Source organism: Stenella coeruleoalba (assembly GCF_951394435.1).
Source record: "Stenella coeruleoalba genome assembly, chromosome: 20".
Lineage (NCBI taxonomy): Eukaryota > Metazoa > Chordata > Mammalia > Artiodactyla > Delphinidae > Stenella > Stenella coeruleoalba.
The window spans coordinates 57,236,151-57,264,020 of record NC_137166.1 but is presented as its reverse complement, the minus strand read 5'-3'; the positions used below and the strand labels follow the sequence as shown (position 1 = coordinate 57,264,020).

Genomic DNA, 27,870 nt, shown 5'->3' with positions numbered 1-27,870 from the left:
GCACAGGCTCTAGGCGTGCGGGCTTCAGTATTTGTGGCACATGGGCTCAGTAGTTGTGGCTTGCGAGCTCTAGAGCACAGGTTCGGTGGTTGTGGTGCACAGGCTTAGTTGCTCCGCAGCCTGTGGGATCTTCCTGGACCAGGGCTCGGACACGGGTCCCCTGCATTGGTAGGCAGATTCTTAAACACTGTACTACCAGGGAAGCCCTATCATAGGATATTGAATATGGTTCCCTGTGCTATACAGTAGGACTTTGTTGTTTATTTATTCTGTATAAAAGTTTACATCTGCTACCCCCAAACTCCCACTCCATCCCTCCCCTAGGTCTTATTGTTTAAGCCACCTTTACTCTTGGGTTTCTGTTTACTGTATGCTGTGGGTTGAGAACAGAATTGGGCTCTGCCAGAATAAAAAGTACAGACTTCTGGGGCCCTCAACTTTGTGTGCTCCAAAGGAAACAGCAGGAGGACAAAACACAACTCTAAGTGTAGATTTGGCCTAGTTGCATTGCTGCTTGAGGCCTCCTAGGAAAGTCTGAATGACCCTTGCACCAAGATCTCCTGCCCTGGTTGTGAAGATTATTTGTGGCTCCGCAGTCACTTGGGGCAGTTGGTTTGCAAACAATAGCGTATTTGACAGTACCATGAACTTCGTGGATGTTCCATGGTATTATTGAGAGATAGCTTTCTCCTGATACCCACCTAGGAGCTCTGTGTCCTGAGGAAGAAAAATCATGTAGGTTTATGTCCATGGACATAAAACTTTTAACAAGGCCCAGGCTGGGAACCATATTGTGTACAGAAATTGTGACTGGATTAATAGGGACTGGACTGGTGGAGACTGCCCCAAAGTAGAGTGGATAAACCACTTCCAAAGGGGCCTCTGTGAATATCTGAGTAACTGGCCAGGTGGAAAGAGAGTGTACAGAACTCGGGACCTGCAGACCAGTCCCCGTAGCCAGTTTATTGGCAGAGCAGCAGAGCCAGAGGTTTTATGGATCCCTGTAGCCTCTCTGGGCTGCTTTTCTCAAACAATAATGGCAAAGCAGGAACCTCATGAGGGAGTGAAGGGAGATTCTCTTCTTCAGGGATGGGTCTTTTGTGTCCTAGCCATCATTCTTGGTGACACGAGTGGACATGTTTCCATTATTCCCCCGTTTTGTAGACAAAGAATCAGAGTTGACTCATGTAAGATGTGGGGAGAGGGTCCTGATGATCAGTACAGCTTTGTCAGTTGTTTGATATTCTAGAAGGAATAGCATTTTAACGTTTTATGGGAAAAAGTTTTCCCCAAACAACTTCATTGAGGGATTACTGATGTAGATTAACTGCATTTATATAAAGTGTCCAACATGACATATTTTCACATATGTATAGACATTGAACCCTTCATCAGAGTTGTCAATGAATATTCCCGTTGCCTCAGTAAGGGTTTCAGTGCCCTTCTCTTTTCTTTTCCTTGCATCCCCACCCAAATTGCCATCTATACATAGCCATTAACTCTAAACTCATAAGAAACCATAAACAAATGTTGAACCATTGAAAAGTTTACAAACTTCTGAGCTAACAATCAATTGAACTTAATATTTATACAAAAAATGTGGACCTTATGCATGCATACGAGGGAGAGCTGTAGTTGTCAGGCAGTGTCCTAGAACAAAGCTTGAGCTGCATTTATCTTTTATGGAGCCAGTCATTAAGGAATGGAGGAATTTCAGAAGTGTGTGTTGAAGGATTTCTGGACTTTCCGCAGTGTTAGTGTGGTCACTCCTGTTGACCAGCTGACTTTAAGAAGCTGGGGTATGGAACTGAGGTAGTTGCTGATTGACTGTTGCTTAGGAGCCTGGAGCTGTCACTGATAGGCTGTCTTTCAGGACTCGGGTTGGGGAGCAGTAGTCTTATCACCGATTGGTTAAATTTCAAAAGCTTGTCCCTATCAATGATTTGCTAACTTCCAGAAGCTTAGTTTCTCTCTTGAGGCTGTCGTTGACCCTGCTGATTTTGAGGACACATGTATTCATCGAAAGTTATCTCTTAGAAATGATGATTATTTGTTCATGACTTTGGACTGTGGCCAAGGAACACATTTTCCCTCTCCTGACTATGTAAAGTAAGCACTTTATTTGTTAATATCTGTTTTTAGTCTTCCCTCAGCCAAACCTGAGAGAAACCATAAAGCATTTTCCAAATTAACTGACGGCGTTTTGGAAATCATTGCAAAAAGCGGGATGTACGATGTTTATGTCGTGCTGACGAAGTCAAAGGACTGTGGACAAAATTGTGAAATACAGGACTTGTGCTGTATACATGAAACAGCTGACAACCCTATTCCCAATATGTCCCATGCACCTACTATTGTGGTTGAAACTCCTTAGGTGCTTGTGGTACATTTGTTAGGCCAGTGAATACATACCACAGTACAGCTTCTTTATTCATTTTTACCTTTCTGGCAAGTCTAAACATTGTCTTTACCTTTCCTGCTAAGTAGTTAAGTACCCGTGTTTTCAAGTATGAAAATAAATCACATTTTGGAGATCTACATGCTTCATTTGGGAACTGTATTACCCAGAAGTCACTTCAGTCTGCAGGTACAGTGACTGAGCCAGTGAAGGCTTAGCAAAGTGCTCTTAAGATGCAGTGCACAACAGGTGAGTGGAACTTCCTGCATCCTTTAGGGATGGCATTGTTATGGACTCTGGATTTTTCCCACCTGTATGGGCTTCTAGAGCTCTGGGTCCACGCAGAGGTGACCAAGAGGAAAAGCACAAGAAGAGACGTTACAGAGGTGCCTCTGAGGCCTAGCTGAACCAGGCTCTGCAAGCCATGGCACTCTTGTTTCTGAAACTGAACAGGACCCTGCAGGGCTCTCCTGGGTACAAAAGTCTGTCCCCCTTGTTTCTTTTTTTTTTTAATATTTATTTATTTATTTGGTTGTGTCAGGTCTTAGTTGTGGTGGGTGAACTCCTTAGTTGTGGCATGTGAACTCTTAATTGAGGCATGCATGTGGGATCTAGTTCCCTGTCCAGGGATCGAACTCAGGCCGACCTGCGTTGGGAGCACAGAGTCTTAACCCACTGTGCTACCAGGGAAGTCTCCCTTGTTTCCTGTACATAGAGAAAGACTTTAGTTTCCTAGGTCTTCCCTGAGTTCCAAAGAGCAGATTCAAGTAGTTACTAATTAGAGAGGTGAGAGTGTAGAAAGAAAGGAAAAGCAGTCAAAACCAGTAATGACAGTTGGAACAATAGTTCAGTGATAAAACACTCACAGGAATGCTAGTTCCTTCTGAAAGGTTATAGATAACAATCTGATGCATATCCTTGAGTTGTTTTGCAGAAACAAGACCTCCAGCCAGGTGGAGGATGGTGACTACATGATGACAACAAGCACATAAGCCTGAGACTGGTTGGAAACAGAAAGTTGATGATGAATATTCCTGAAAATCACCCTGTGACCTTACCAGCAACCAATCAGAAGAAAGTAGGTGAGCAGACCCAGGTTCAGTTTGATAACAGACACGAGACATTTTTAAAACTTCTGCTAACTACAACCTTGCAGTTTCAACATTCCCCCCTTTGTAACTATATAGCCATTTCTGACCCTAACCAATCCTTGCTTTATAAGCACCCTTACTTCTTGACAGCTCCAATTATAATTCTTGACAAACAACTTATGGAACTAACTGTGGCCTTCCATTTTTTGCCTTTATAGGCTTCCTCCATTTGTAGTTCAGGTAACAATTCAAGTGCTTCTCTCACCTACGTTTCCTGGGTGTCCTAACAAGCCCTAAATAAATACCTGATCAATCACGTCTTCATTTCTGAAATTTTGGCTAACACTCAAAACACATAAATGTATTCTGTAATTGACTGTGTTGTCATTAATTCTTACTGTTCATCTCCTTTGACCGGAAGGTCAGACTCATGAGGGCAGGCATCTTTTTCTCTTTTGATCTTGATGCAACCAAAGTAGTGCCTGGAATGGGGTAGGCACTTAATGAATGTTTCTTAAGAGGGAAACTTAAAGAATGTTTCTTAAGGAGGGAATAAATATGATGCTACAGATACCCTGTTTGTTTTTAGCTGTCTGCTCTCTTTACATAGCCCTTCTAGCTGTACTTAAATAAAAAAATTTTAAATAAATAAATAATAGATCACATGTTACAAAGCTATAACCACAAGCTAGCCAAGTTTCCTGTGTAACTACGTGCTCTGCTTTATTCCCTCACTTCTCAGACTTCAGTGTCTCTAGAAACTGCACTGAGAGCCTAACCTTGTTCACATGGTCAAGGGCTATTTTGGCCACTAACTTTGAATAATTAAATAATGATGGATTTCAGCAATTTCCAAATTTCACAAATATTTTTCTGAGATGATATCAACTCTCCATGCATTGTTACTGTAATTGTGGGTAAAATTATATTGTACCCAGCAAGGAACGAGGATCATGTAAACCAATCCTTTATCTCAGGATTCAAATGCCCCCTTTGTAAATAAACTATGACTGGGACCGTAGAGTCACTGTCCAGGGAGAAAATGGCATGTGGTAAGTCATTCTTTTGAGATAGGTAGATCTTAGATTCTAGAAAAGAACTGAATACATATCTAAATGTGGAGTAAGAATTATGTGTCCACCCCTGAATGGGACACCGTCACTGGCTCTACGTTTCTTCTGAGGGAAGCAGAGACACAACACATTGTCCACCTGCTTCTGGCCATCCCACATCCCTCCTCTGTCTTCCCCACCATGGCCCTGTCTGGAAACTTTGCTTTCTTGACCCTGACCTAACACACTGAGACTCATAAATTGAGTCTAAAGCATCAGCCTACATACTTTGGAAGAGCAGTAAGACCGTGTTTATTAGACCCCAACTATGGATGGATGCACTTTGTGGCTGAGTGACAATTTGGTATCATGTGCGCATTTTTTTTTTTAGGTTTGGGGAACATCTGAACTATAACTCTATTATAGTTTATATATATATATATATATATATATATATGAATATAACTCTATTATATCTGAGTACCTCTCTCTGAACAGCACAGACTACATTCCACGGAAATCTGGGTGCGTCCCCTTTAAGAAACGTGGTTCTGCGGATATCTGGGTACGTCCCCTTTAAGAAGCGTGAACCCCGCCAGTACTCAGAGCCTTGGGACACTCCTTCCCAGCTACCCTCAGGGTGAGGAGGAACTTTCCCAGAGGTGGGGAGCATCGCCACTTGACAGGTCGTAGAGGGCTGTGAACCACATTACCCTGAAGGCAAAGCGCGGCGCGTAAGGGCCCCTGAACCAATGACGGCTCAGGAGAGAGCCACTTCCGTTCTAGGGGGGCGGTGTCTGGGCGGGCCTTCCGGCGTCGACCGCGGGCGACATTTTTAAACTCGGACCTGTTCGCTGGTGCCCGCTCCGGTACCTTGGGTCGGCACCAGGTGAAGGGAGCCAGGAAGGCGCTGTGTCCGCTGCTCTGAGGAAAGGCTGAGGCTCCGCGTGGGCGCCATCCGGCCTGACTCTGTCTCGGGGCCGGGACGGGCCTCCGTGCCCGGGCCCCACCATTGCCCACAGACTCCGCTGGGACGGCCAAGCGGATGGGTGCGATTCAGGTAAATGCTGCTCCCTCCGGACCCTCAGACAACTCTTCTCATTCTGCAGTATTTTCGTTCTTATCAATGTTCTATAACGAGCATCCTATGTTTGTGTTTTTTTGTTTCCCAAAACCTTGGTTTTCCGAATATTGAAATAAGACGTGCGTGGGGAAAAAAAAAATTGCAGGGAACTTCCATGTTCAGTTGAATAAGCAGCTCTTACTAATACCCGTTCTTTGCTCAAGTCAAGATATGAGATATAAGTAGGACCCCAGAAGCCGCCTATGGGTTCCTTTCATAACAGTTATCCCCATCCCCCAAAAGTTAAGGTATTGTCTGATGTTTCAAGTAAGCATTTCGTTGCTTTTCCTGATAGTTTCAGCTGTGTGGAAAATATTCGACGACTGTAGTTTACCTTCGCTCAGTTATCTTAAAACTCTCTTATGACTGGAATCATATAAGTATTATGATGTGTCACACCCAATATGGTGGGACTTTACCCATTTTTTCATGGCTATCCGTTAATTTTCCTTCTTTTGCAGTGTTCTAATAGTGTGAATACAGTATATGAGTAAAATATCTTTATAAATCCTGCTGTTGAAGGCTTTCTTTGTTTTTTTCTTTTGGCTTGTTTGTTTTTGGTCTCCTTTCTGTAATTATAAATATTGCTATGCTGGCCATACCTTCCTTGCTTTCTGGGGTATATAAAGCACACATTTGTTTAGCGTATATGTTAAAATTATTATTGTATTTAAATGGACATTTCCACTTTTTGATCTTGTTTTGCTCCATGTTACTAATTTTAATTTAGTGCTTTGAATGAGATTGTTATACTTAGTCTTAATCTATCCCGTAGTTAGTTGTATTTTTTTTAACATCTTTATTGGAGTATAATTGCTTTACAATGGTGTGTTACTTTCTGCTTTATAACAAAGTGAATCAGCTATATGTACACATATATCCCCATATCTTCTCCCTCTTGCGTCTCCCTCCCACCCTCCCTATCCCATCCCTCTAGGTGGTCACAAAGCACTGAGCTGATCGAGCTGATCTCCCTGTGCTATGCGGCTGCTTCCCACTAGCTATCTGTTTTACATTTGGTAGTGTATATCTGTCAGTGCCACTCTCTCACTTCGTCCCAGCTTACCCTTCCCCCTCCCCGTGTCCTCAAGTCCATTTTCTACATCTGCGTCTTTATTCCTGTCCTGCCCCTACGTTCTTCATAACCTATTTTTTTTAAGATTCCATACATATGTGTTAGCATACGGTATTTGTTTTTCTCTTTCTGACTTCACTCTGTGTGACAGACTCTAGGTCCATCCACCTCACTACAAATAACTCAGTTTCGTTTCTTTTTATGGCTGAGTAATATTCCATTGTATATATGTGCCACATCTTCTTTATCCAGTCATCTGTCGATGGACACTTAGGTTGCTTCCATGTCCTGGCTATTGTCAATAGCGCTGCAGTGAACATTGTGGTATATGACACTTTTTGAATTATGGTTTTCTCAGGGTATATGCCCAGTAGTGGGATTGCTGGTTCGTATGGTAGTTCTATTTTTAGTTTTTTAAAGAACCTCCATACTGTTCTCCATAGTGGCTGTATCAATTTACATCCCCACCAACAGTGCAAGAGGCTTCCCTTTTCTTCACACTCTCTCTACAATTTATTGTTCGTAGATTTTTTGATGATGGCCATTCTGACTGGTGTGAGGTGATACCTTATTGTAGTTTTGATTTGCATTTCTCTAATGATTAGTGATGCCGTAGTTGTATTTTTATACACATCATGCATTAGGTAAACTTACAGTTTTACAGTATGCAGCCACTTAGAGGGTTTCTGCTTTTGCAGTGATTGTACTCTGTTAATAGTATTTATTTTACTGTTACGTCATCATCCTCTGCTGGTATTGGAAGAGAAAATGATTAAGACATCTGGTTAAAATACTTGTTTTAAGGGGGACAAAATGAATCCTTTTAAGGATAAAAAGTTATAATGCTGGGAATCCTTATCAAGATGTTTAGAACCAAAGAAATTTCCATGTTTTTATAATGAGGTTGGAATAGAGGTCAGGTCTCATATGTTGTTTCCTTTGTCTTAAGTTTAAGGAGTCATCTTTGACAGCCACTTATCTCAAACTGCTGGAGGCCAAGCACTTTTACTCTGATGCCAGCAACAACCCCTTTATCACAGATTAATTTTCTGGTGCCATTTTCTTCTTGTAACTCTCTCTCTCTCTCTCTTTTTTTTTTAGGCCACACTGTGCAGCTAGCAGGATCTTAGTTCCCAGACCAGGGATTGAAATCGAACCCATGGCAGTGAAAGCACCAAGTTTTAGCCACTGAACCACCAGGGAATTCTGAGATTCATTTTCACTGTGAAGTCAACAAATGGTGGTTCCCTTCTCTACTGCAGGAGAAAAAAGCAGGTAGGAAATTACAGAAAATCTGTCTGAATATTTATGAAAGAAAAAGGATATATAAATAACATGGATAAAAATTTAAAATTTGTATTCTTGAATTCTATTATATAATGTTATAATAATCTTCTTGAGTTTTATTATTTCTTTTATATACAGCAGGTTCTTATTAGTTATTTATTTTATACATACTAGTGTGTATATGTCAATCCCAATCTCCCAATTCATTCCCCGCACCCCAACATCCCCCCTTGGTGTCCATACATTTGTTCTCTACATCTGTGTGTCTATTTCTGCCCTGCAGACCAGTTCATCTGTACTATTTTTCTAGGTTCCACATATATGTGTTAACATACAATATTTGTTTTTCTATTTCTGACTTACTTCACTCTGTATAACAGTCTCTAGATCCATCCACGTCTCTACAAATGACCCAATTTCGTTCCTTTTTATGGCTGAGTAATATTCCATTGTATATATGTACCACATCTTTATCCAGTCATCTGTCGATGGGCATTTAGGTTGTTTCCATGACCTGGCTCTTGTAAATAGTGCTGCAGTGAACTTTGGGGTGCATGCGTCATTTATTTATTTATTTATGGCTATGTTGGGTCTTCGTTGCTGTGCGTGGCTTTCTCTGGTTGCGGCAAGAAGGGGCTACTCTTCATTGTAGTGCGTGAGCTTCTCGTTGCAGTTCCTTGTTGCGGAGCATGGGCTTTAGGCATGTGGGCTTCAGTAGTTGTGGCTCTTGGGCTCAGTAGTTGTGGCTTGTGGGCTCTACAGTGCAGGCTTAGTAGTTGTGACGCACAGGCTTAGTTGCTCTGCAGCGTGTGGAATCTTCCCAGACCCGGGCTTGAACCCTGTCCCCTGCATTGGCAGGCAGATTCTTAACCACTGTGCCACCAGGGAAGTCCCTGCATGAGTCTTTTTGATTTACAATTTTCTCTGGGTATATGCCCAGTAATGGATTGCTGGGTCATATGGTAATTCTATTTTTAGCTTTTTAAGGAACCTCCATACTCTTCGTCATATGGCTGTATCAATTTACATTCCCACCAACAGTGAAAGACAGTTCCCTTTTCTCCACACCCTCTCTAGCATTTGTTGTTTGCAGATTTTCTTATGATGCCCATTCTAACTGGTGTGAGATGACACCTCATTGCAGTTTTGATTTGCATTTCTCTAATAATTAGTGATGTTGAGTGACTTTTCATGTGATTCTTCGTCATCTGTATGTCTTTGGAGAAATGTCTAATTAGGTCTTCTGCCCATTTTTGGATTGGGTTGTATGTTTTTTTAATATTGAGCTGCATGGTCTGTTTACATATTTTGGAGATTAATCCTTTGTCCGTTGATTCATTTGCAAGTATTTTCTCCCATTCTGAGGGCTGTCTTTTCGTCTTGTTTGTGGTTTCCTTTGCTTTGCAAAAGCTTTTAACCTTTATTAGGTCCCATTTGTTTATTTTTGTTTTTATTTCCATTACTCTAGGAGGTGGATCAAAAAAGATCTTGCTGTGATTTATGTCAAAGAGTGTTCTTCCTATATTTTCCTCTGAGAGTTTTATAGTGTCCAGTCTTACATTTAGGTCTCTAATCCATTTTGAGTTTATTTTTGTGTATGGTGTTAGGGAGTGTTCTAATTTCATTCTCTACATGTAGCTGTCCAGTTTTCCCAGCACCACTTATTGAAGAGACTGTCTTTTCTCCATTGTATATCCTTGCCTCTTTTGTCATAGATTAGTTGACCATAGGTGCTTGAGTTTTTCTCTGGGCTTTCTGTCCTGTTCCATTGATCTATATTTCTGTTCTTGTGTCAGTACCATATTGTTTTGATTACTGTAGCTTTGTAGTATAGTCTAAAGACAGGGAGTCTGATTCCTCCAGTGCCATTTTATTCCCTCAACACTGCTTTTGCTATTCGGGGTCTTTTGTGTCTCCATACAGATTTTAAGATTTTTTTGTTCTAGTTCTGTAAAAAATGCCACTGGTAATTTGATAGAGATTGCATTGAATCTGTAGATTGCTTTGGGTAGTATAGTCATTTTCACAATATTGATTCTTCCAATCCAAGAACATGGTATATCTCTCCATCTGTGTAATCTTTGTTTTCTTTCATCAGTGTATTACAGTTTCTGAGTACAGGTCTTTTACCTCCTTGGTACATTTATTCCTAGGTATTTTATTCTTTTTTGTTACAATGGTGAATGGGATTATTTCCTTAATTTCTCTTTCTGATCTTTCATTGTTAGTGTATAGGAATGCAAGAGACTTTTATGCATTAATTTTGTATCCTGCAACTTTACCAAATTCATTGATGAGCTCTAGTAGTTTTCTGGTGGCATCTTTAGGGTTCTCTATGTATAGTATCATGTCATCTGCAAACAGTGACACTTTTACTTCTTCTTTTCCAATTTGTATTCCTTTTATTTTTTCTTCTCTGATTGCCATGGCTACTACTTCAAGAATTATGTTGAATAATAGTGGCAAGAATGGACATCCTTGTCTTGTTCCTGATCTTACAAGAAATGCTTTCAGTTTTCCACCATTGAGAATGATGTTTGCTGTGGGTTTATTGTATATGACCTTTATTATGTTGAGGTAGGTTCCCTCGATGCCCACTTTCTGGAGAGTTTTTATCATGTAAATGAATGTTGAATTTTGTCAGAAGCTTTTTCTGCATCTATTGAGATGATCATATGGCTTTTATTCTTCAATTAAAATTTTTATTTATTTATTTATTTTATTTATTTTTGGCTGCATTGGGTCTTTGTTGCAGTGTGTGGACTCCTCAGTGTGGCAGCTTCTCTTGTTGTGGGGCACAAGCTCTAGGCATGCAGGCTTCATTAGTTGTGGCACCTGGGCTCAGTAGTTGTGGTGCATGGGCTTAGTTGCTCCACGGCATGTGGGATTATCCCAGAGCAGGGCCCAAACCTGTGTCCCCTGCATTGGCAGGTGGATTCTTAACCACTGTACCACCAGGGAAGTCCCTTAGTAGTCTCTTACGATGCTTTGTATTTCTGTGGTGTCTGTTGTAACTTCTCATTTTTCATTTCTAATTTTATTGATTTGAGTCCTCTCCCTCTTTTTCTTGATGAGTCTGGCTAAAGGTTTATCAGTTTTGTTTATCTTCTCAAAGAACCAGCTTTTAGTTTTATTGATCTTTGCTATTGTTTTCTTTGTTTCTATTTCATTTATTTCTGCTCTTATCTTTATGATTTCTTTCCTTCTACTAACTTTGAGTTTTGTTTGTTCTTCTTTCTCTAGTTCCTTTAGGTCTAAGTTTAGATTATTTGAGATTTTTCTTGTTTCTTGAGGTAGGCTTGTATTGCTATAAACTTCCCTCTTAGAACTGCTTTTGCTGTATCCCATAGGTTTTGGATAGTTGTGTTTTCATTGTCATTTGTCTCTAGATATTTTTTGATTTCTTCAGTGATCTCTTGGTTATTTAGTAACATACTGTTTAGCCTCTGTGTGTGTTTTTTACCTTTTTCCCCTGTAATTGATTTCTAATCTCATAGAATTGTGGTTGGAAAAGATCCTTAATATGATTTCAATTTTCTTAAATTTACTGAGGCTTGATTTGTGACCCAGGATGTAATCTATCCTGGAGAATGTTCTGTGTGCACTTGAGAAGAAAGTGTAATCTGCTGTTTTTGGATGGAATGTTCTATAAATATCAATTAAATCTATCTGGCCTACTGCATCATTTAAAGCTTGTGTTTCTTTATTAATTTTCTGTCTGGATGATCTGTCCATTAATGTAAGTGAGGTCTTAAAGTCCCCCATCATTATTGTGTTACTGTCAATTTCCTCTTTTATGGCTGTTAGCATTTGCCTTATGTATTGAGGTGCTCCTATGTTGGGTGCATATATATTTATAATTGTTATATCTTCTTCTTGGATTGATCCCTTTGTCATTATGTAGTGTCCTTCCTAGTCTCTTGTAACATTCTTTATCTTAAAGTCTATTTTATCTGATATGAGTATTGCTACTCCAGCTGTCTTTTGATTTCCATTTGCATAGAATATCTTTTTCCATCCCCTCACTTTCAGTCTTATGTGTCCCTAAGTCTTACCCCTTAAGTGGGTCTCTTGTAGACAGCATGTATATGGGTCTTGTTTTTGTATCCATTCAGTGAGCCTGTGTCTTTTGGTTGGAGCATTTAATCCATTCACGTTTAAGGTAATTACCGATATGGATGTTCCTGTCACAATTTTCTTAATTGTTTTGGGTTTGTTTTTGTAGGTCCTTTTCTTCTCTTGTGTTTCCCACTTAGAGAAGTTCCTTTAGCATTTGTTATAGAGCTGGTTTTGTGATGCTGAATTCTCTTAGCTTTTGCTGGTCTGTAAAGGTTTTGATTTCTCCGTCAAATCTGAATGAGATCCTGAATGAGATTAATCTTCGTGTAGGTTCTTTTCATCACTTTAAATATATCATTCCACTCCCTTCTGGCTTGTAGAGTTTCTGCTGAGAAATCAGCTTTTAACCTTATGGGAGTTCCCTTGTATGGTATTTGTCATTTTTCCCTTGCTGCTTTCAATAATTTTTCTTTGTCTTTCATTTTTGTTAGTTTGATTACTATGTGTCTCAGCATGTTACTCCTTGGGTTTGTTCTGCCTGGGACTCTCTGTGATTCCCGGACTTGGGTGGCTATTTCCTTTCCCATGTTAGGGAAGTTTTCAACTATAATCTCTTCAAATAGTTTCTCAGGTCCGTTGTCTCTCTCTTCTGCTTCTGGGACCTGTATAATACGAATGCTGTTGCATTTAACTTTGTCCCAGAGGTCTCTTAGGCTGTCTTCTTTTCTTTTCATTCTTTTTTCTTTGTTCTGCAGCAGTGAATTCCACCATTCTGTCTTCCAGGTGAGTTCTGCCTCAGTTATTCTGGTATTGATTCCTTCTAGTATATTTTTCGTTTTGGTTATTGTATTATTCATCTCTGTTTGTTTGTTCTTTAATTCTTCTAGGTCTTTTTAAACATTTTTTGCATCTTCTTGATCTTTGCCTCCATTCTTTTTCCGAGTTTTGCCTATCTCCACTTCATTTAGTAGTTTTTCTGGGATTTTATCTTGTTTCTTCATCTGGTACATAGTCATCTGCCTTTTCATTTTGTTTGTTTTTCTGTGAACGTGGTTTTCATTCCACAGGCTGCAGCAATGTAGTTTTTCTTGCTTCTGCTGTCTGCCCTCTGGTGGATGAGGCTATCTAAGAGGCTTTTGCAAGCTTCCTGATGGGAGGGACTGGTGGTGGGTAGAGCTGGGTGTTGCTCTGGTGGGCAGAGCTCAGTAAAACTTTAATTGTTTTGTCTGCTGATGGGTGGGGCTGAGTTCCCTCCCTGTTGGTTGTTTGGCCTGAGGCGACGCAGCACTGGAGGCTACAGCCTCTTTGATGGGGCTAATTGTGGACTCTGGGAGGGCTCTTGCCAAGTACTTCCCAGAGCTTCTGCTGCCGCTATTCTTGTCCCTGTGGTGAGCCACAGCCATATTCTGCATCTGCAGGATACCTTCCAACACTAGCTGGTAGGTCTGGTTCAGTTTCCTATGGAGTCACTACTCCTTCCCCTTGGGTCCTGATGTGCACGCTACTTTGTGTATGCCCTCCAAGCTTGGAGTATATGTTTCCCCCAGTCCTGTCGAAGTCCTGTAGTCAAATCCTGCTAGCCTTCAAAGTCTGTTTCTCTGGGAATTCCTCCTCCTGTTGCCAGACCCCAAGGTTGGAACCCTGACTTGGGGCTCAGAACCTTCACTCCAGTGGGTGGACTCCTGTGCTATAAGTGTTCTCCAGTTTGTGAGTCACCCATCCAGTAGTTATGGAATTTGATTTTATTGTGATTACACCTCTCCTACTCTCTCATTGTGGTTTCTGCTTTGTCTTTGGATGTGGGGTATCTTTTTTCCTGAGTTCCAGTGTCTTCCTGTCAATGATCGTTCAGTAGTAAGTTGTAATTCCAGTGCGCTCACAAAAGGCAGTGAACACACATCCTTCTACTCTGCCATCTTGAACCAGTTTCCATAATGTTATAATAATTTCTAATCAGAACTTAGTATATGGATTATGTAAGCTGAAATTTTATATAAAGCAATAATTTATAAGATAACAAAGGGGCCTCCCTGGTGGTGCAGTTGTTGAGAGTCCACCTGCCAATGCAGGGGACACGGGTTTGTGTCCTGGTCCGGGAAGACCCCACATGCCACAGAGTGGCTGGGCCCGTGAGCCATGGCCGCTGAGCCTGCGTGTCTGGAGCCTGTGCTCCACAACGGGAGAGGCCACAACAGTGAGAGGCCCGCATACTGCAAAAACAACAACAACAACAACAAAACAAAAAGATAACCAAGTAAAATTGGAAAAGGAAGTATAATATACGAACTTCTGATCAGATGTGAGGGCCAACTACAAGCTACAAGAAGAGAAAAATATATTATTAGCAAGGGAGAAATAGAAGAGGGAATCAAATGGAAGTGTCAGAAACAGACCTGTATGTAAAATGAGACTTAATTTTGATATTTGTGACTTAGGACTATAATAGTGCTTTATGACATGCCAACACCATTTCCTTGCCAACACGATCCCTTATTCTTCTGGGCTCACTGGGCTCCAGTCATACTAGCTTTGTAAATGCTGCTCAAAGACACCAGGCATGACTCTGATAGAGTGGCTTTGTACTTGTTTGTCCCACTTTTGGAAGGCCTTTTCTCAAGATGTCCACATGACCTTATGGTACAACTGTAACATTTTCTGCCCTCTTTTATGCTTTAGTTTCCTCTTGAGCATTTGTCTTCATCTGAAATATTAAATGGTTCACTCATTAACCTTTTTTTGTCTATGTTGCTGATGGGAATTAATATTACATGGCCCTACTCTTCCCACAGGTTCCACATTCAGCAGAACCACTTATGGACCCTGCACTGGTGAGTGTCAGGTGTCCTAGAAGTCTTTTGCTGCCACTCTTCCTGGACTTGGTGTCTGGGGACCCTAAGCCCAGGTTTCCAAGTCCAGGCCAGAGGTTATATGGACAGATTCCCATTTTTGGCAGCCAGTGAACTGAGATGTGAAAGGTTGTCTTAGGTATAGCGGGTAATATGTATAAATGTTTGAGGATGAGATTGAGATGGGAGTGTTTTAGGACTTGTAGGTCTTTGTTAACAGCTGGTAAGAACAGAGAGCAAGGGGGCCAGAGTTAGACCTAGAATGGTAGACTGAGAAGAGGTTTCTGTTCTGAGAATGATGGAAGACATGGAATTTTTGGAACAGAGAGGGAAAGTGATGTGACTTAGGTTTTAAGAGGCTACTCCTGGCTGCAGAGTGCACAAGAGACTGGGGGAGAGAAAGAAAAGGAGATAATGAAGGAGGCTATTGCAGTCATCCAGATGCACATTAGTTCTTGCTGGACCAAAGTGGTGCATGAGGAGGTAGGAGAAATACTTGGCTTCTGGATTTGCTTTTAAAGTAGGGGCTGATCAGATTTTCTAATGTGGAGGGCTCACGGATAACTCCAAGTTTTTTTTCCCTTTGCATCTGGAAGGGTGGCAGTGCCATCAACTGAGATGGGGAAGTCAGTGGTAGCAGTCCTTTTCTGTGAGAATATTAGGAATTGGGTTTTGGCTGTTTTGATTCTCAGATGTTCCAGTGACTCCAAGTATAGGAGACAAGGGGACGGCTGAACGTGCAGATCTAGAGTGCTGGCGGAGGCTTCAGGATGCCATTAGGGGACAAGGGAAGATAAGGGGGCTGTCACAAAGACAGATAAGAAGAGTGGTCATCAGTGGGAAGGTGGGGGGCGGGAGGGAAAGTCCATCAGGTGGCTCAGGTTTTTATGGGGGAGTGCCTATGAAATTGATTAATTGATGCAGAGGGAAAGCAGAATGTAGGTGAAGTGAAAGTAAAGTCAGGCTGGTGGTTATTTTTCTTCCTGTGCACTCACTAGGCTTTTGTGGTGGAACTTGGGTAGTTTCTGACAGAATGTCAGATGAGTTTACCTAAGGTGTGTCAAGTGGGTGTGGATTTTGAATGGGTGTTATATGGACAGAGATTGCAACTGGTGAAGATACATAATGTGCAATACAGAGGTGGAACATGAACAGGCGTATTTAGATTTGCATGTTTTGACTGAGGTTAAAGTCAGGAACAAGGCCTGGTGGGGAAGCCTTCAGAACAGACCGGTGGAGAGTTGGGGTATGGTGGGATCCTGTTGCATTGGCAGGAACTTTCTGATGCCATGTGCAGGACGGTATGTGAGGAGGCAGGAGACATGCCAGTTTTGTGGGCTGGGTGGTGGTGATGGGGATCAGATGTATGAGGAGTTAGCCAGTGAGTATGCATGTGGGGAAGGTGTGTGACCAAATTGTCCCAGAGCCCTCATACCAGGAGTTTAAGAGAGAATGATGAGCCCAAGTTTGTTTGTGTCTGGGAGACATGATCCTGGGGACTCTCAGGCTGTTGTCTTTCAGGAGAGGGAGGGAGACATGCATACCAGGCCCACAGCTTAGATGGCATCTGTCTGCCCACCTACCTACCTGTTGTTGCTGAGAGTTGTACCTAGTGCTCAAGGAAGTATGAAGAGTTATTAGGTACCAGTGCCCTCTAAGTTAGGGAGCTGGGGAGGAAGATGAACCGAGTGAGTATGGGTTAGGGGCACTTATGGGGTCCTGGGGAGAGAGGCTGCTTATGGAGACATCTGTCCCTGTCATCACAGGGCTCTGTGACCTTTGAGGACGTGGCTGTATACTTTTCCCAGGAGGAATGGAAGCTTCTTGATGAGGCCCAGAGATTCCTGTACCACGATGTCATGCTGGAGACCTTTGCACTTGCTGCATCATTAGGTAAGGCCCTCACACCTCTCCCAGCATCCCAGGCAGGTTTCCGCCTTTCCCCATTTTTCCAAAAGCAAGCCTGTTTTTTTCACAGCTAGACAGTGGGCACATCTATATTACTGCTTCCCTCTCATCTGTGTTGTTGGTGCCAAGGCTGAGTGAATGTGTATACGATCTCCTTTCAGGAGTATCCCCAATACCAGCGGCTCTGAAGTTTTTTCAGTGAAGTTTTTCTGGGTCATAAGACTTGGAATTAGTTCAATGGGTTCCATTAGTCTCAGCCACTCCCTGCTAAGTTGACTCCATAGACCCTTGCACCTCTGTGCTCCAGGCTCTGCCACCTTCCAGCTGACATTTCTTGGGGCTTTACCATTCCAGGAATTGTTGGGACTTAATGTGGTCAGTATTTGTGGGGTCTTCTTGACTGTTTCTGTGAGACCCTCATCTCAAAAATTCTTTTTGTTACATATGTTTTTCCTGAGGTTGTTTTGGGATTGGTTGCACCTCGGGCCAGTACCAACTGTTCACCTGTCGTGTCTTTCTCTTAGGACTTTCATCTTCTAGGTACCATGTTGTCCAGCTGGAGCTGAGAGGAGAACCCTGGGTACATGACAGAGTGGACATGACTCCAGACAGAGCAAGAGGGGCTCAAATATGGCCTGGCCCTGGTAATTAGCATTGGGGGAGGAAGTGACATCATGGTTTGATTCACATCATATCAGGAACATGTCCCATACCCAACACTGTTTTGGTGTCAAGGCCAGTGACTGTGTACCTCATTTCTGTTTCTCCTCCATCCTTGACACTTGCCTCCTGTGATTTTTCCTCTGACTTCCAACCCAGAATTATCCCTCACCTCTCTGTCTTCCACTCCTAATTGTTCCTCTCCATCCTCCCTCTGCTGTGCTTTCCACTATTCACCTACACTTAATGTTTCATGAGGTCTGCACCTCTCCTCAAAATAGTCCTTGAACGCCAGCTACTTAGTGAAAATCAGATTTTCCTGGACCTGGATACAGCTTTCCACATAGCACACACATGTCACCAGCGCCAAGGTCCTAGTGAAAACTGTTCCTGGAGGAATGAGTTGTGGACCCCTAGCTCCTTTATGCATTCCATCGCATCCTTCTGTCATTTGCCTGGTGAGTGCTCCCTGTCCTGTGATGTGTAGAGGGTCAGTACTGTACAGCAAGACTTGCCTAGCCTCCCTGCAACTTCTTGTCTTGAAAACAGTCCCATAGATTTATTCCTTTCTATGTCAGACAAACATTTGTGATGGGGCTGCCTCCTTATACCAAAATCCTATGTCAAGTTTACCCGTATTTCTCTGCTTTCAGGGTGTTGGTATATAGCAGAGAACAAGCAGACACCTTCTGAGCAGAATGTTTCTGTAGAAGTGCCACAAATAAATACTTCAGAGGCAGACCTGTCCACCCTGAAGTCCTATCCCTGGCAGACGTGCTGCCTGTCCTTAGAAGGTGGTTTGCATCTAGCTGAGGACCTTGGCACAAACCCTGGCCAGAAACTCTGTGGGGCACGTGTGCAGTTTCACCAGCACACTGGAGAGGAACTCTTTAGAAGAGACGTGGGTAAGACCTTTATGAAGAGCCACACCGTCCATGCATCCAAGAAGTCTTTCACATTCCAGGAGTCTGGGAAGGATTTCCCTTGTAGCTCTGGCCTTCTCCAGCACCAGGTCACTCCACAAAAGGACACCGAGTTTGTAGAGGCCTTTCACAATGGAGAAAAGCGTTACAAGTGCAGTGAATGTGGGAAAGCTTTCTGCCGTAAATACAGGCTTGCTCAGCACCAGAGAGTCCACACTGGAGAAAGACCTTATGAATGCAGTGAATGTGGGAAAGTCTTTAGATGCAACTCCAACCTTGTTATACATAGAAGAATTCACACTGGGGAAAGGCCTTATGAGTGTAGAGAATGTGGGAAGTTCTTTAGACAAAACGCCCAACTTATTGTTCACCAGAGAATTCACACTGGAGCCAAGCCTTACGAGTGCAGTGAATGTGGGAAAACCTTCATTACTAAAAGCAAACTTATTCAGCACCAGAGAGTCCACACTGGAGAGAGACCTTATGAATGTGGAGAATGCAGAAAAGCCTTCACCTATAAACGCATGCTTGTTCAGCATCAGAGAGTCCACACTGGAGAGAGGCCTTATGAGTGCAGTGAATGTGGGAAAGTCTTTAGGTACATCGCCAGCCTCATTAAACATAGAAGAATTCACACTGGGGAAAGGCCTTATGAGTGTAGTGAATGTGGGAAGTCCTTTAGGCAAAGGGCCCACCTTCAGGTCCACCAGAGAATTCACACTGGAGCAAAGACTTACAAGTGCAGTGAATGTGGGAAATGTTTTAGCCAAAACTCTATTCTCACTACGCACCAGAGAGTTCACACTGGCGAAAGGCCTTATAAGTGCAGTGAATGTGGAAAGTGTTTTAGCCAAAGCTCTACTCTTATTAAGCACCAGAGTTCACATTGGAGAAAAACCATATGAGGAGAATTCTGAATGAGGAGAATTCTTTGGCCAAAGCATCCAGCTTACTCAACACCGAAAAGCTCACACCCCAGAAAGGCCTCATCAGTGCAGCAGATGTGGAAAAGTTTTCTGTCAAAGGTCTGCTCTGACTGAGCACTAGAAACTTCACAGCTCAGATAGACCCTATGAGTACAGCAAATGTAGGAAAGCTTTCAGCCAAAGGTCTTACCTTATTTGATACCAGAAAGTTCATCTAGAGAAGGACCTTCAAATGAGATGAGAGCAGTGAATGAGTTGTCTCCTTAGTTAATACATCATACTGAATAGACTCTCTGAGGAAGTCATCAACTGGAAGTTGAATGCCATACATCTGAACAGCCCTCGTGTGCAGATTGCCTATGAGTACTGGCTTCATAGGAAGCTTTTCAGGAGCTATACTCTACTTTCTAACCTGTGCAAGCCCCTTGCTGGACTCAATATCACTGTAAGTTTTTTACCTCTCCCAAGTGGCAGATCCCAGTACTGGGCATCAGTCATCGCATTGTGATCAGGGTAGGTAGACCTTTGTGCTGTCCTGTTCTCTGGAGGGAAGCATGAATAGCCTGAGCACTTGGGTGTTGTCATGCTCTTCTGTCAAGGACAGGACCTAAGCAGCTTTGACCACTGTGACCCAATGTGGGTTCCCTTGGCAGCTTACAGTTTACTTTCCTTGGTGGTATTGTCTTATGTCATGCTCACGATGGATGTTTTTAGCTCCAGATCACCCTGTTTGGGAACTATCTGCCTCCATTTGCTCTACTCTGTGAAAAAATAAAGACTATAGTTTAAGCCACGTCTTTTGTGGGTGTTCCAATCTTTGTATTCTTCAATAAGGATAGTATCATGGCGGAGAATGGTTTTCACTCCAGTTTTGATCTAATTTGAATTGTTGTCCAAAGCCTCCTGGGGTAGACTACAGGGCTCTGGGACTAATGTGACCTGGATGTTAGAATTTTTGGTGGGTCCCGAGGTCACCCTGAGATGAGGACAGTTTTATGAACCACGAGTGTTTTTTGGAGCTGCATAAGTTCTCTTTTTTCACATGGGATGTCAGATCATGACCCCAGTACTGTTCAAGAGAAGAAGTTCTCTAGGTCCAGCTGGAAAAGAGCCATGTGCCATAATGTCCATAACATGGTAGGCTGGTTTTGCTGAGCGTTAGATTACAGACATCAGATGGGAACCATATTTGGTACAGAAACAGGGAATTTAATAGGGAGTGAGTGACTAGCAAACAAAAAGAGATGAACCTATTCTAAAATTGCATCCATGAATGTTCCCTTGACTGTGGCTGTTTAAGATAATGTTTTTGCAAAAATTCTCAGGAGATACAGAGCGGTTTCTCTCCTGAGGTCCCAGTCAGTGTCAGGCTAAATAATGTAAAGGTTTTGAGATCCTGTAGCATCTTCAGATTGTTTATCTCAAGGCCATTGGTGCATAGCAAAGATAATGGGTAATAAAAGTGGAAATCGTGTAGTCCAGGCATGTGGTTTTTAGGATGCAGGCAGTTCCTGGATAACTCACGTGGAAACACCTTTCATTGCTCACCAGTCTTCACCGCTACCACAACAGAATCCCTCCCATTAGACAAGGAGATGTGATGGGGTTAACATGTGGTTGCCAGAGTTCTACTGAAAAGGAGATTCAGAAAAGATTCAGATTTTTTATGTGAATCCAATTTTTATTAAATTTAATTGAGCTGTATAGTTGGTATGCGCTGAACTGAACATACCTAAAATGTACAGCTTGGTTAAGTTTTAATATGTGTAAACCCACAGAACCATCATAATTACAAACATCCATCACTCCCATATCCACCTTCTGACATCTCTCCCAGGACTCCCAGGCAACTAGTATTGATTTACTTTTTCCCCATTCAATTAGTGTTTTCTACACTTAATATCATTGGGGTCTTAATGTTTACTTTTATATTTGTTTCTTTTTCATGATGCATAATTATTTTGAGAATCATTTAAGTTGCTGATAAGTATAATTCATTTTTTTTCCTGAAAAATATACTGTTTGGATATACCACCCACTGACTGTTTATCCATACATCTGTTAAAGGATGGGTTTTTGTGGTTTGTATCCTTTTTGTCTATGACAGATAAGTTTAATAAATTATATGTATGTATGGTTTCATATTCAAAATTCAATGACTATACCCTTTTGTGTGCCATTCACAGTATGGGAGCATTCCGGTTTTCCTGTATTCCTCTCTAGTACTTGGTTGATATGGCTAGTGTTTCAGTATTACCTGTTTAAATGTGTAGAGGTGTCTCACTATGGTCTGATTGCATTTCCCTAATGATTCATGATGTTGAACATTTTTGTGTTTATTTGCCATGTGTATGTCTTCTTTGATAAAATGTCTGTCTTTTATTAATAACTGAGAAGGCAAAAACCTGTTGGAGCTTGACTTTTCTTCAATGACTTCGCTGGGTGGAGTAAATGTGCTCACATCGTTATTCATCACGTATGGTCCTCATTATTAACATAGTCTCCGTTACTTTAAGTCTAGACACGTATAAAACAACTAACCGAACCTTGATTGTTGTGTTTGCCAATTTCCCTGGTATGAATACTCCAACTGTGGGCAATTCCAAACAGTGAATATGAAGTTTTTACTGCACCAGCGGCGCAAGAAGCCAAACACTGAGATGCCAATGTTTGCAGGGGAGAAGGCAGCCAAGCCAGGAGCTAGAAGAAGTCTCAGATCCACCTTCCCGGAGGCGATGTGCTTGAGATATTTAAGGTATAAAGAGGCAGTGTGGTCTTAGGTGTGGGGAAAGGCCATCAGAGTTAGAGAAAAGGTGAGGTAATTGCTGTGTGCAGGTGTATTTCATTACATGCTTCTTCACAGATGCATGTTCAAAAATGTTGTCCCTGAATGGGACATCACTGGCTCTACTCTTTAATGAGGGAACCAGAGAAGCAACACATGGTCCACCTGCTTATGGCCACCCCACATTCCTCCTCTGTCTTGTTCACTATGGCTCCCTGTCTGGAGTCTATGTTCTCTTGACTCTGACCTAACACAGTGAGGTCTAAAGCCTTAGGCTACATCCTTTGGAAGAGCAATAAGACAATGTTTAATAGACCCCAGCTATGGATGCATGAACTTTGTGTCATAGTGACAACCTGGTATCATGTGCCCGTTTGGTTTTGTAGGTTTCGGAAACATCTGAAATATTATGGCTGTCTCTCTGGGACCAGCGAAGACTACATTCCATGGATATCTGGGTTCGTCTCCTTTAAGAAGCGTGAAACTCCGCCCCCGTCCTCAGAGCCTCCAGGACACTCTTTCCCAGGAGCCCGGGCAGTGAGGCGGGGCTTTTCCTATAGGCGGGGAGCACCACCCTTTGACAGGTTCTAGAGGCCTGTGAACTGCATTACCCGGAAAAAAACTACGCCAGTTCGTGGGCGCCCCTGGGCCAATGAAGGCTCAGGAAAGAGTCACTTCCGTTCTAGAGGACGGAGTCTGGGCGGCTTTTCCGGCGTCGACTGAGGTCGTTATTTTGTAAACTCGGCTGTGTTCACAGGCGGGGAACTTCGCAACGCTGTGAAGGCCAGAGGTCAGGGAGCCAGCAAGGCGCCGTGCCCGCTTCTCTGAGCTTCGTCTGAGGCTCGGCGTGGGCGCTATCCGGCCTGACTCTGTCGGGCGGTTGGTGCCGCAGTGCCCGGGCCCCACCTTCACCCACAAACTCCGCTGGCGCCGGCGCAGATGTGTCTGATTCAGGTAAATGCTGCGTCATCCGGGCCCTCCCCCAACTCTTCTCATTCAGCAGTGTTTTATCTGTGTTCTTTTACTAGTGTCCTATAGTTATTATTTGTACCCCCAAAACTTGGCTTTCCGAAGTTTGAAATATGACCTGCCTGGGAAAAAAAAAATTGCAGAGGACTTCAATGTGCGGTTGAAGAAGCTCTGAGATTAATATCACCGCTCAGGCCAAAATTGCTATATAAATAGGACCTCAGAAGCAGCCTGTGGGATTTTTCCAAACAATTATCCCCATCACCAGCAAGTTAATGTATTGGCTGCTGTTTGAAGTAAGCATTTCCTTTCTTTTCTTGATAGTTTTGCCAACTATGTGGAAACTATTTGACGTGTCTTGTTTAGTTTCGCTTGTTTTAAAAGTTTTTTATGAATGTAATATGTTTTATGATGTGTTTTTCTTCTTTTGCGCAATGTGGTGTGACTTTACCCATGTTTTTCATGGCTATCCCTTTGTGGAAGAAAGAGGTGAAACAGGAGGGAAGGGGCAGGGCACAGCCTTTAAAGGAATGACATATCCATAGGACTTGACTAAAACAAACAGGTTTGAACCAATTAGGTCCAAGATGGCGGAAGATTTGATTTCCAGTGGATCTTGAGGCTCATTATACTCCCATTGTAATACATGAGCATGTAAATAACACACCCACCAGCGACCTGCCAGTTCTAAGTCTAACTCTAAAAGGCCAAAAAGTGGGTGGTGGCCCAATTCCTGGAAATACCTGCCCCTTCCCGGGAAGTAGTTGGAATAATCCTCCCACTCAGCCTGTGAAATTACGTAGAACATAAAAAGTAACCACGTCATATTTTGAGGCCTCTCGCCTTCTGAGATGGCCCACACTCTGTGGAGTGTGTTCCTCGCTAAATAAATCCAATTCTTACCTATCACGTTGTCTCACTGAACTCTGTGAGGAGACTTCAAGAACCTGAGGTTCATTAAGTCCTGAGACCAGGTGTGTGATATCAAGTAAAGTCCCAATCTGAGTTGCATGGTTTCAGGAGGACCCCTTGCAGGGTCTGAGAGTGGGCACTTGTGTAACACTCGTAAATTAATTGTCCAAGGAGACACACATGCTGACAAAGCAAGAGAATTTATTGGAAAGGGGTGCCTAGGCGAAGAGCAACACAGTAGGGAACCCAGGAGAATTGCTCTGCCATGATGCTGGCAATCTCAGCTTTTATGGTAATAGGGTTAGTTTCCGGGTTGTCTATGGCCAGTTGTTCTGACTCAGGGTCCTTCCTGGTGGTGCACTCACCTCTCAGCCAAGGTGGATTCCAGCGTGAGGGGGATTCTGGGAGGTAGGCAGGACATATCATCTCTTCCCTCCTCCTTTCAGATCCTCCCAAATTCTCCCAGTTAGCTTTCAGAGGCAGCACCTCTTTATCAGAACTTCCTGTTGTGAGACAATTCAGGCAAGTGGTTATCATTGTGCCTGGCCAAGGTGGGCGGTTTCAGTTCCCTAACACATTCATTTTCCTTTCTTGTGCTGTATTGTGTAGATATGAGTATATGAGTAAAATGTCTTTATAAGTTCCCCTGTTGAAGGCTCTTCTTTGTTTACGTGTTTTTTTTTTCTTCTTTTTTTTTTGGTCTACTTTCTGTATTTATAGCCATACCTGCCATCTGTTCTTGTGTACATATGCATTTATCTAGCATATATGTTAAAATTATTTATTTAAATGAACATTTCCAGTTTTTAATTTTGTTCTTACTAATTTTAACTTAGTTCTTTGAATGAAATTACACATATTTTTCAACTACCCCATTGTTAGCTTTTGATACAGACTTATTATACATTACATAAACTCAGTTTTACAGCGTACACACACTTAGAGGGTTTTGGGGTTTTTTAAATAATTTTTATTGGAGTATAGTTGATTTACAATGTTGTGTTAGTTTCAAGTGTACAGCAAAGTAAATCACTTATAAATATACATATATTCATTCTTTTCTAGTCTTCTCCCATATAGGTCATTACAGGGTACTGAGTAGAGTTCCCTGTGCTATAAAGTAAGTCCTAATTAGTTATCTGTTTTATATATAGTAGTGTGTATATATCAATCCCAGTCTCCCAAATTATCCCCCCCTCCCCGCTTTCCCCCGGTAACAAGAAGTTTGTTTCTACACCTGTGGCTCTGTTTCTGCTTTGTAAATAAGTTTATTTCTATTATTTTTTGTTTTTTAGCAATATCATCATGTCTTTTTCTGTTTGACTTACTTCACTCAGTATGACAGTCTCTAGGTCCATCCATGTTGCTACCGATGGCATTATTTTGTTCTTTTTTATGGTTTTTTTATCCAGTGTGTATATGTACCACATCTTTATCCACTCCTCCATTGGTGGACAGTTAAGTTGCTTCCATGTCTTGGCTGTTGTAAATAGTGCTGCAGTAAACATTGTGCTGCTTGTATCTTTTCAGATTGTGGTTTTCTATGGATATATGCACAGGAGTTGGATTGCTGGATTATATGGTACTTCTATATTTAGTTTTTTAAGGAACCTCTATACTGTTCTCCATAGCTGTACCAATTTACATTCCCACCAGCAGTGTAGGAGGGTTCCCATTTTTCCACATCCTCTCCAGCATTTATTAATTGTAGACTTTTTGATGATGGCCATTCTGACCAGTGTGAGGTGGTTCCCACTGTAGTTTTTATTTACATTTCTCTAATAGTAGTGATGTTGAGCATCTTTTCATGTGCATTTGCCCATCTGAATGTCTTTGGAGAAATGTCTATTTAGGTCTTCTGCCAATTTATTGATTGGATTGTTTGTGTTTTTTTCGATACTGATCTGCATGAACTGTTTGATTATTTTGGAAATTAATCCCTTGTCAGTTGCTTCGTTTGCAAATATTTTCTCCCATTTTGTGGGTTGTCTTTTCATCTTTTTTATGGTTTCCTTTGCTGTGCACAACCTTGTAAGGTTAATTAGGTTCCATTTGTTTTTGTTTTTATTCTCATTACTCTAGGAGGTGGGTCAAAAAAGATCTTGCTGCGCTTTATGTCAAAAGTGTTCTGCCTATGTTTTCCTCTTAGAGTTTTATAGTGTCTGGCCTTCACTTAGGTCTTTAATCAATTTTGACTTTATTTTTGTGTATGGTGTTAGTGGGTGTTCTCATTTCATTCTTTTACATGTAGCTGTCTAGTTTTCCTAACACCACTTATTGAAGACACTGTCTTTTCTCCATTTTACATTCTTGCCTCCTTGGTCATAGATTAGGTGACCATAGGTGTGTGGGTTTATCTCTTGACTTTCTATCTATCCTGTTCCATCAATCTGTATTTCTGTTTTTGTGCCAGTGCCAAACTTTTGGTTACTCTAACTTTGTAGTATAGTCTGGAGTCAGGGAGCCTGATTCTTCCAGCTCCATTTTTCTTTCTCAGGCTTGCTTTGGCTATTCGAGGTCTTTCTGTTTCCATACAAATGGTAAAATTATTTGTTCTAGTTCTGTGAAAAATGCCATTGGTAATTTGTTACGGACTACACTGAATCTGTAGACTGCTTTGGGTAGTATAGTCATTTTCACAATATAGATTCTTCCAATCCAAGAACATGGTCTATCTCTCTGTTTATGTCATGTTTGGTTGCTTTCATCAGCATCTTACAGTTTTCTGAGTACAGGTCTTTGGCCTCCTTAGGTACGTTTATTTTTATTATTATTTTAATAAATTTATTTATGTATTTATCTTGGGCTGCATTAGGTCTTTGTTGCTCCACGCAGGCTTTCTCTAGTCGTGCCGAGCAGGGGCTACTTCCTCGTTGTGGTGCATAGGCTTCTTGTTGCAGTGGCGTTTCTTTCTTGTTGCAGAGCACAGGCTCTAGGCATGCAGGCTTCAGTAGTTATGGTATGGGGGCTCAGCTGTTCTGCGGCATGTGGGATCTTCTCGGACGAAGGCTCGAACCCACATCCCCTGCATTGGCAGGTGGATTCTTAACCACTGCGCCACCAGGGAAGCCCCTTAGGTAGGTTTATTCCTAGGTAGTTTATTCTTTTTGTTGCAGTGGTGAATGGGATTGTTTCCTTAATTTCTCTTTCTGATCTTTCATTGTTAGTGTATAGGAATGCAAGAGATTTTTGTGCATTCATTTTGTATTCTGCAGGTTTACCAAATTCACTGATGAGCATAGTAGTTTTCTGATAGCATCTTGAGGATTTTCTCTGAGTAGTATCATGTCATCTGCAAACAGTGATAGTTTTACTACTTCCAATTTGCATTTCTTTTCTTTTTGTTCTCTGATTGCTGTGGCTAGAACTTCTGAAACTATTGGCAGGAGTGGACATCCTTGTACCTGATCTTTGAGGAAATGCTTTCAGTGTTTCACCGTTGAGAATGATGTTAGCTGTGGGTTTGTTGTATATGGCCTTTATTATGTTGAGGTAGGTTCCCCCATGCCAACTTTCTGGAGAGTTTTTATCATAAATGAGTTTTGAATTTTGTCAAAAGCTTTTTCTACATCTATTGAGATGATCATATGGGTTTTATTCTTTAATTTGTTAATACGGTGTATACATTGATTGATTTGCATATATTGAAGAATCCTTGCATCCCTGGGTAAATCCTACTTGATCATGGTGTATGATCCTTTTAATGTGTTGTAGTCAGTTTGCTAGTATTTTATTGAGGAGTTTTTGCATGTATGTTCATCAGTGATATTGGCCTGTAATTTTCTTGTGTGTGGGTGGTATGTTTGGTTTTGATATCAGGGTGATGATGACCTCAAAGAATGAGCTTGGGAGTGTC

At 41.9% G+C, this 27,870-nt stretch overlaps 1 protein-coding gene across 6 annotated transcripts in view; it reads left to right on the top strand.

Moving 5' to 3' along the window:
- The first annotated feature begins 5,053 nt into the window (after positions 1-5,053).
- The window catches only part of LOC307178752 (zinc finger protein 671-like), a 38,360-nt gene continuing 15,543 nt past the window's right edge, over positions 5,054-27,870 (top strand). For 3 of the 6 annotated variants that reach the window (XR_013825273.1, XR_013825274.1, XR_013825275.1), the window contains exons 1-6: positions 5,054-5,601; positions 7,841-8,014; positions 14,875-14,913; positions 16,698-16,824; positions 17,364-17,483; positions 18,153-23,087. Coding sequence is in view for 1 of the 6 variants with exons in the window: in XM_079907259.1 (XP_079763385.1) it covers positions 14,899-14,913; positions 16,698-16,824; positions 17,364-17,483; positions 18,153-19,327 (1,437 nt within the window). In the remaining 5 variants the exon portion in view is untranslated. Of the gene's footprint in view, positions 5,602-7,840; positions 8,015-14,874; positions 14,914-16,697; positions 17,484-18,152; positions 24,874-27,870 lie in introns of those variants that run through there. The other 3 variants (XR_013825272.1, XM_079907259.1, XR_013825276.1) reach the window with 3 other exon arrangements.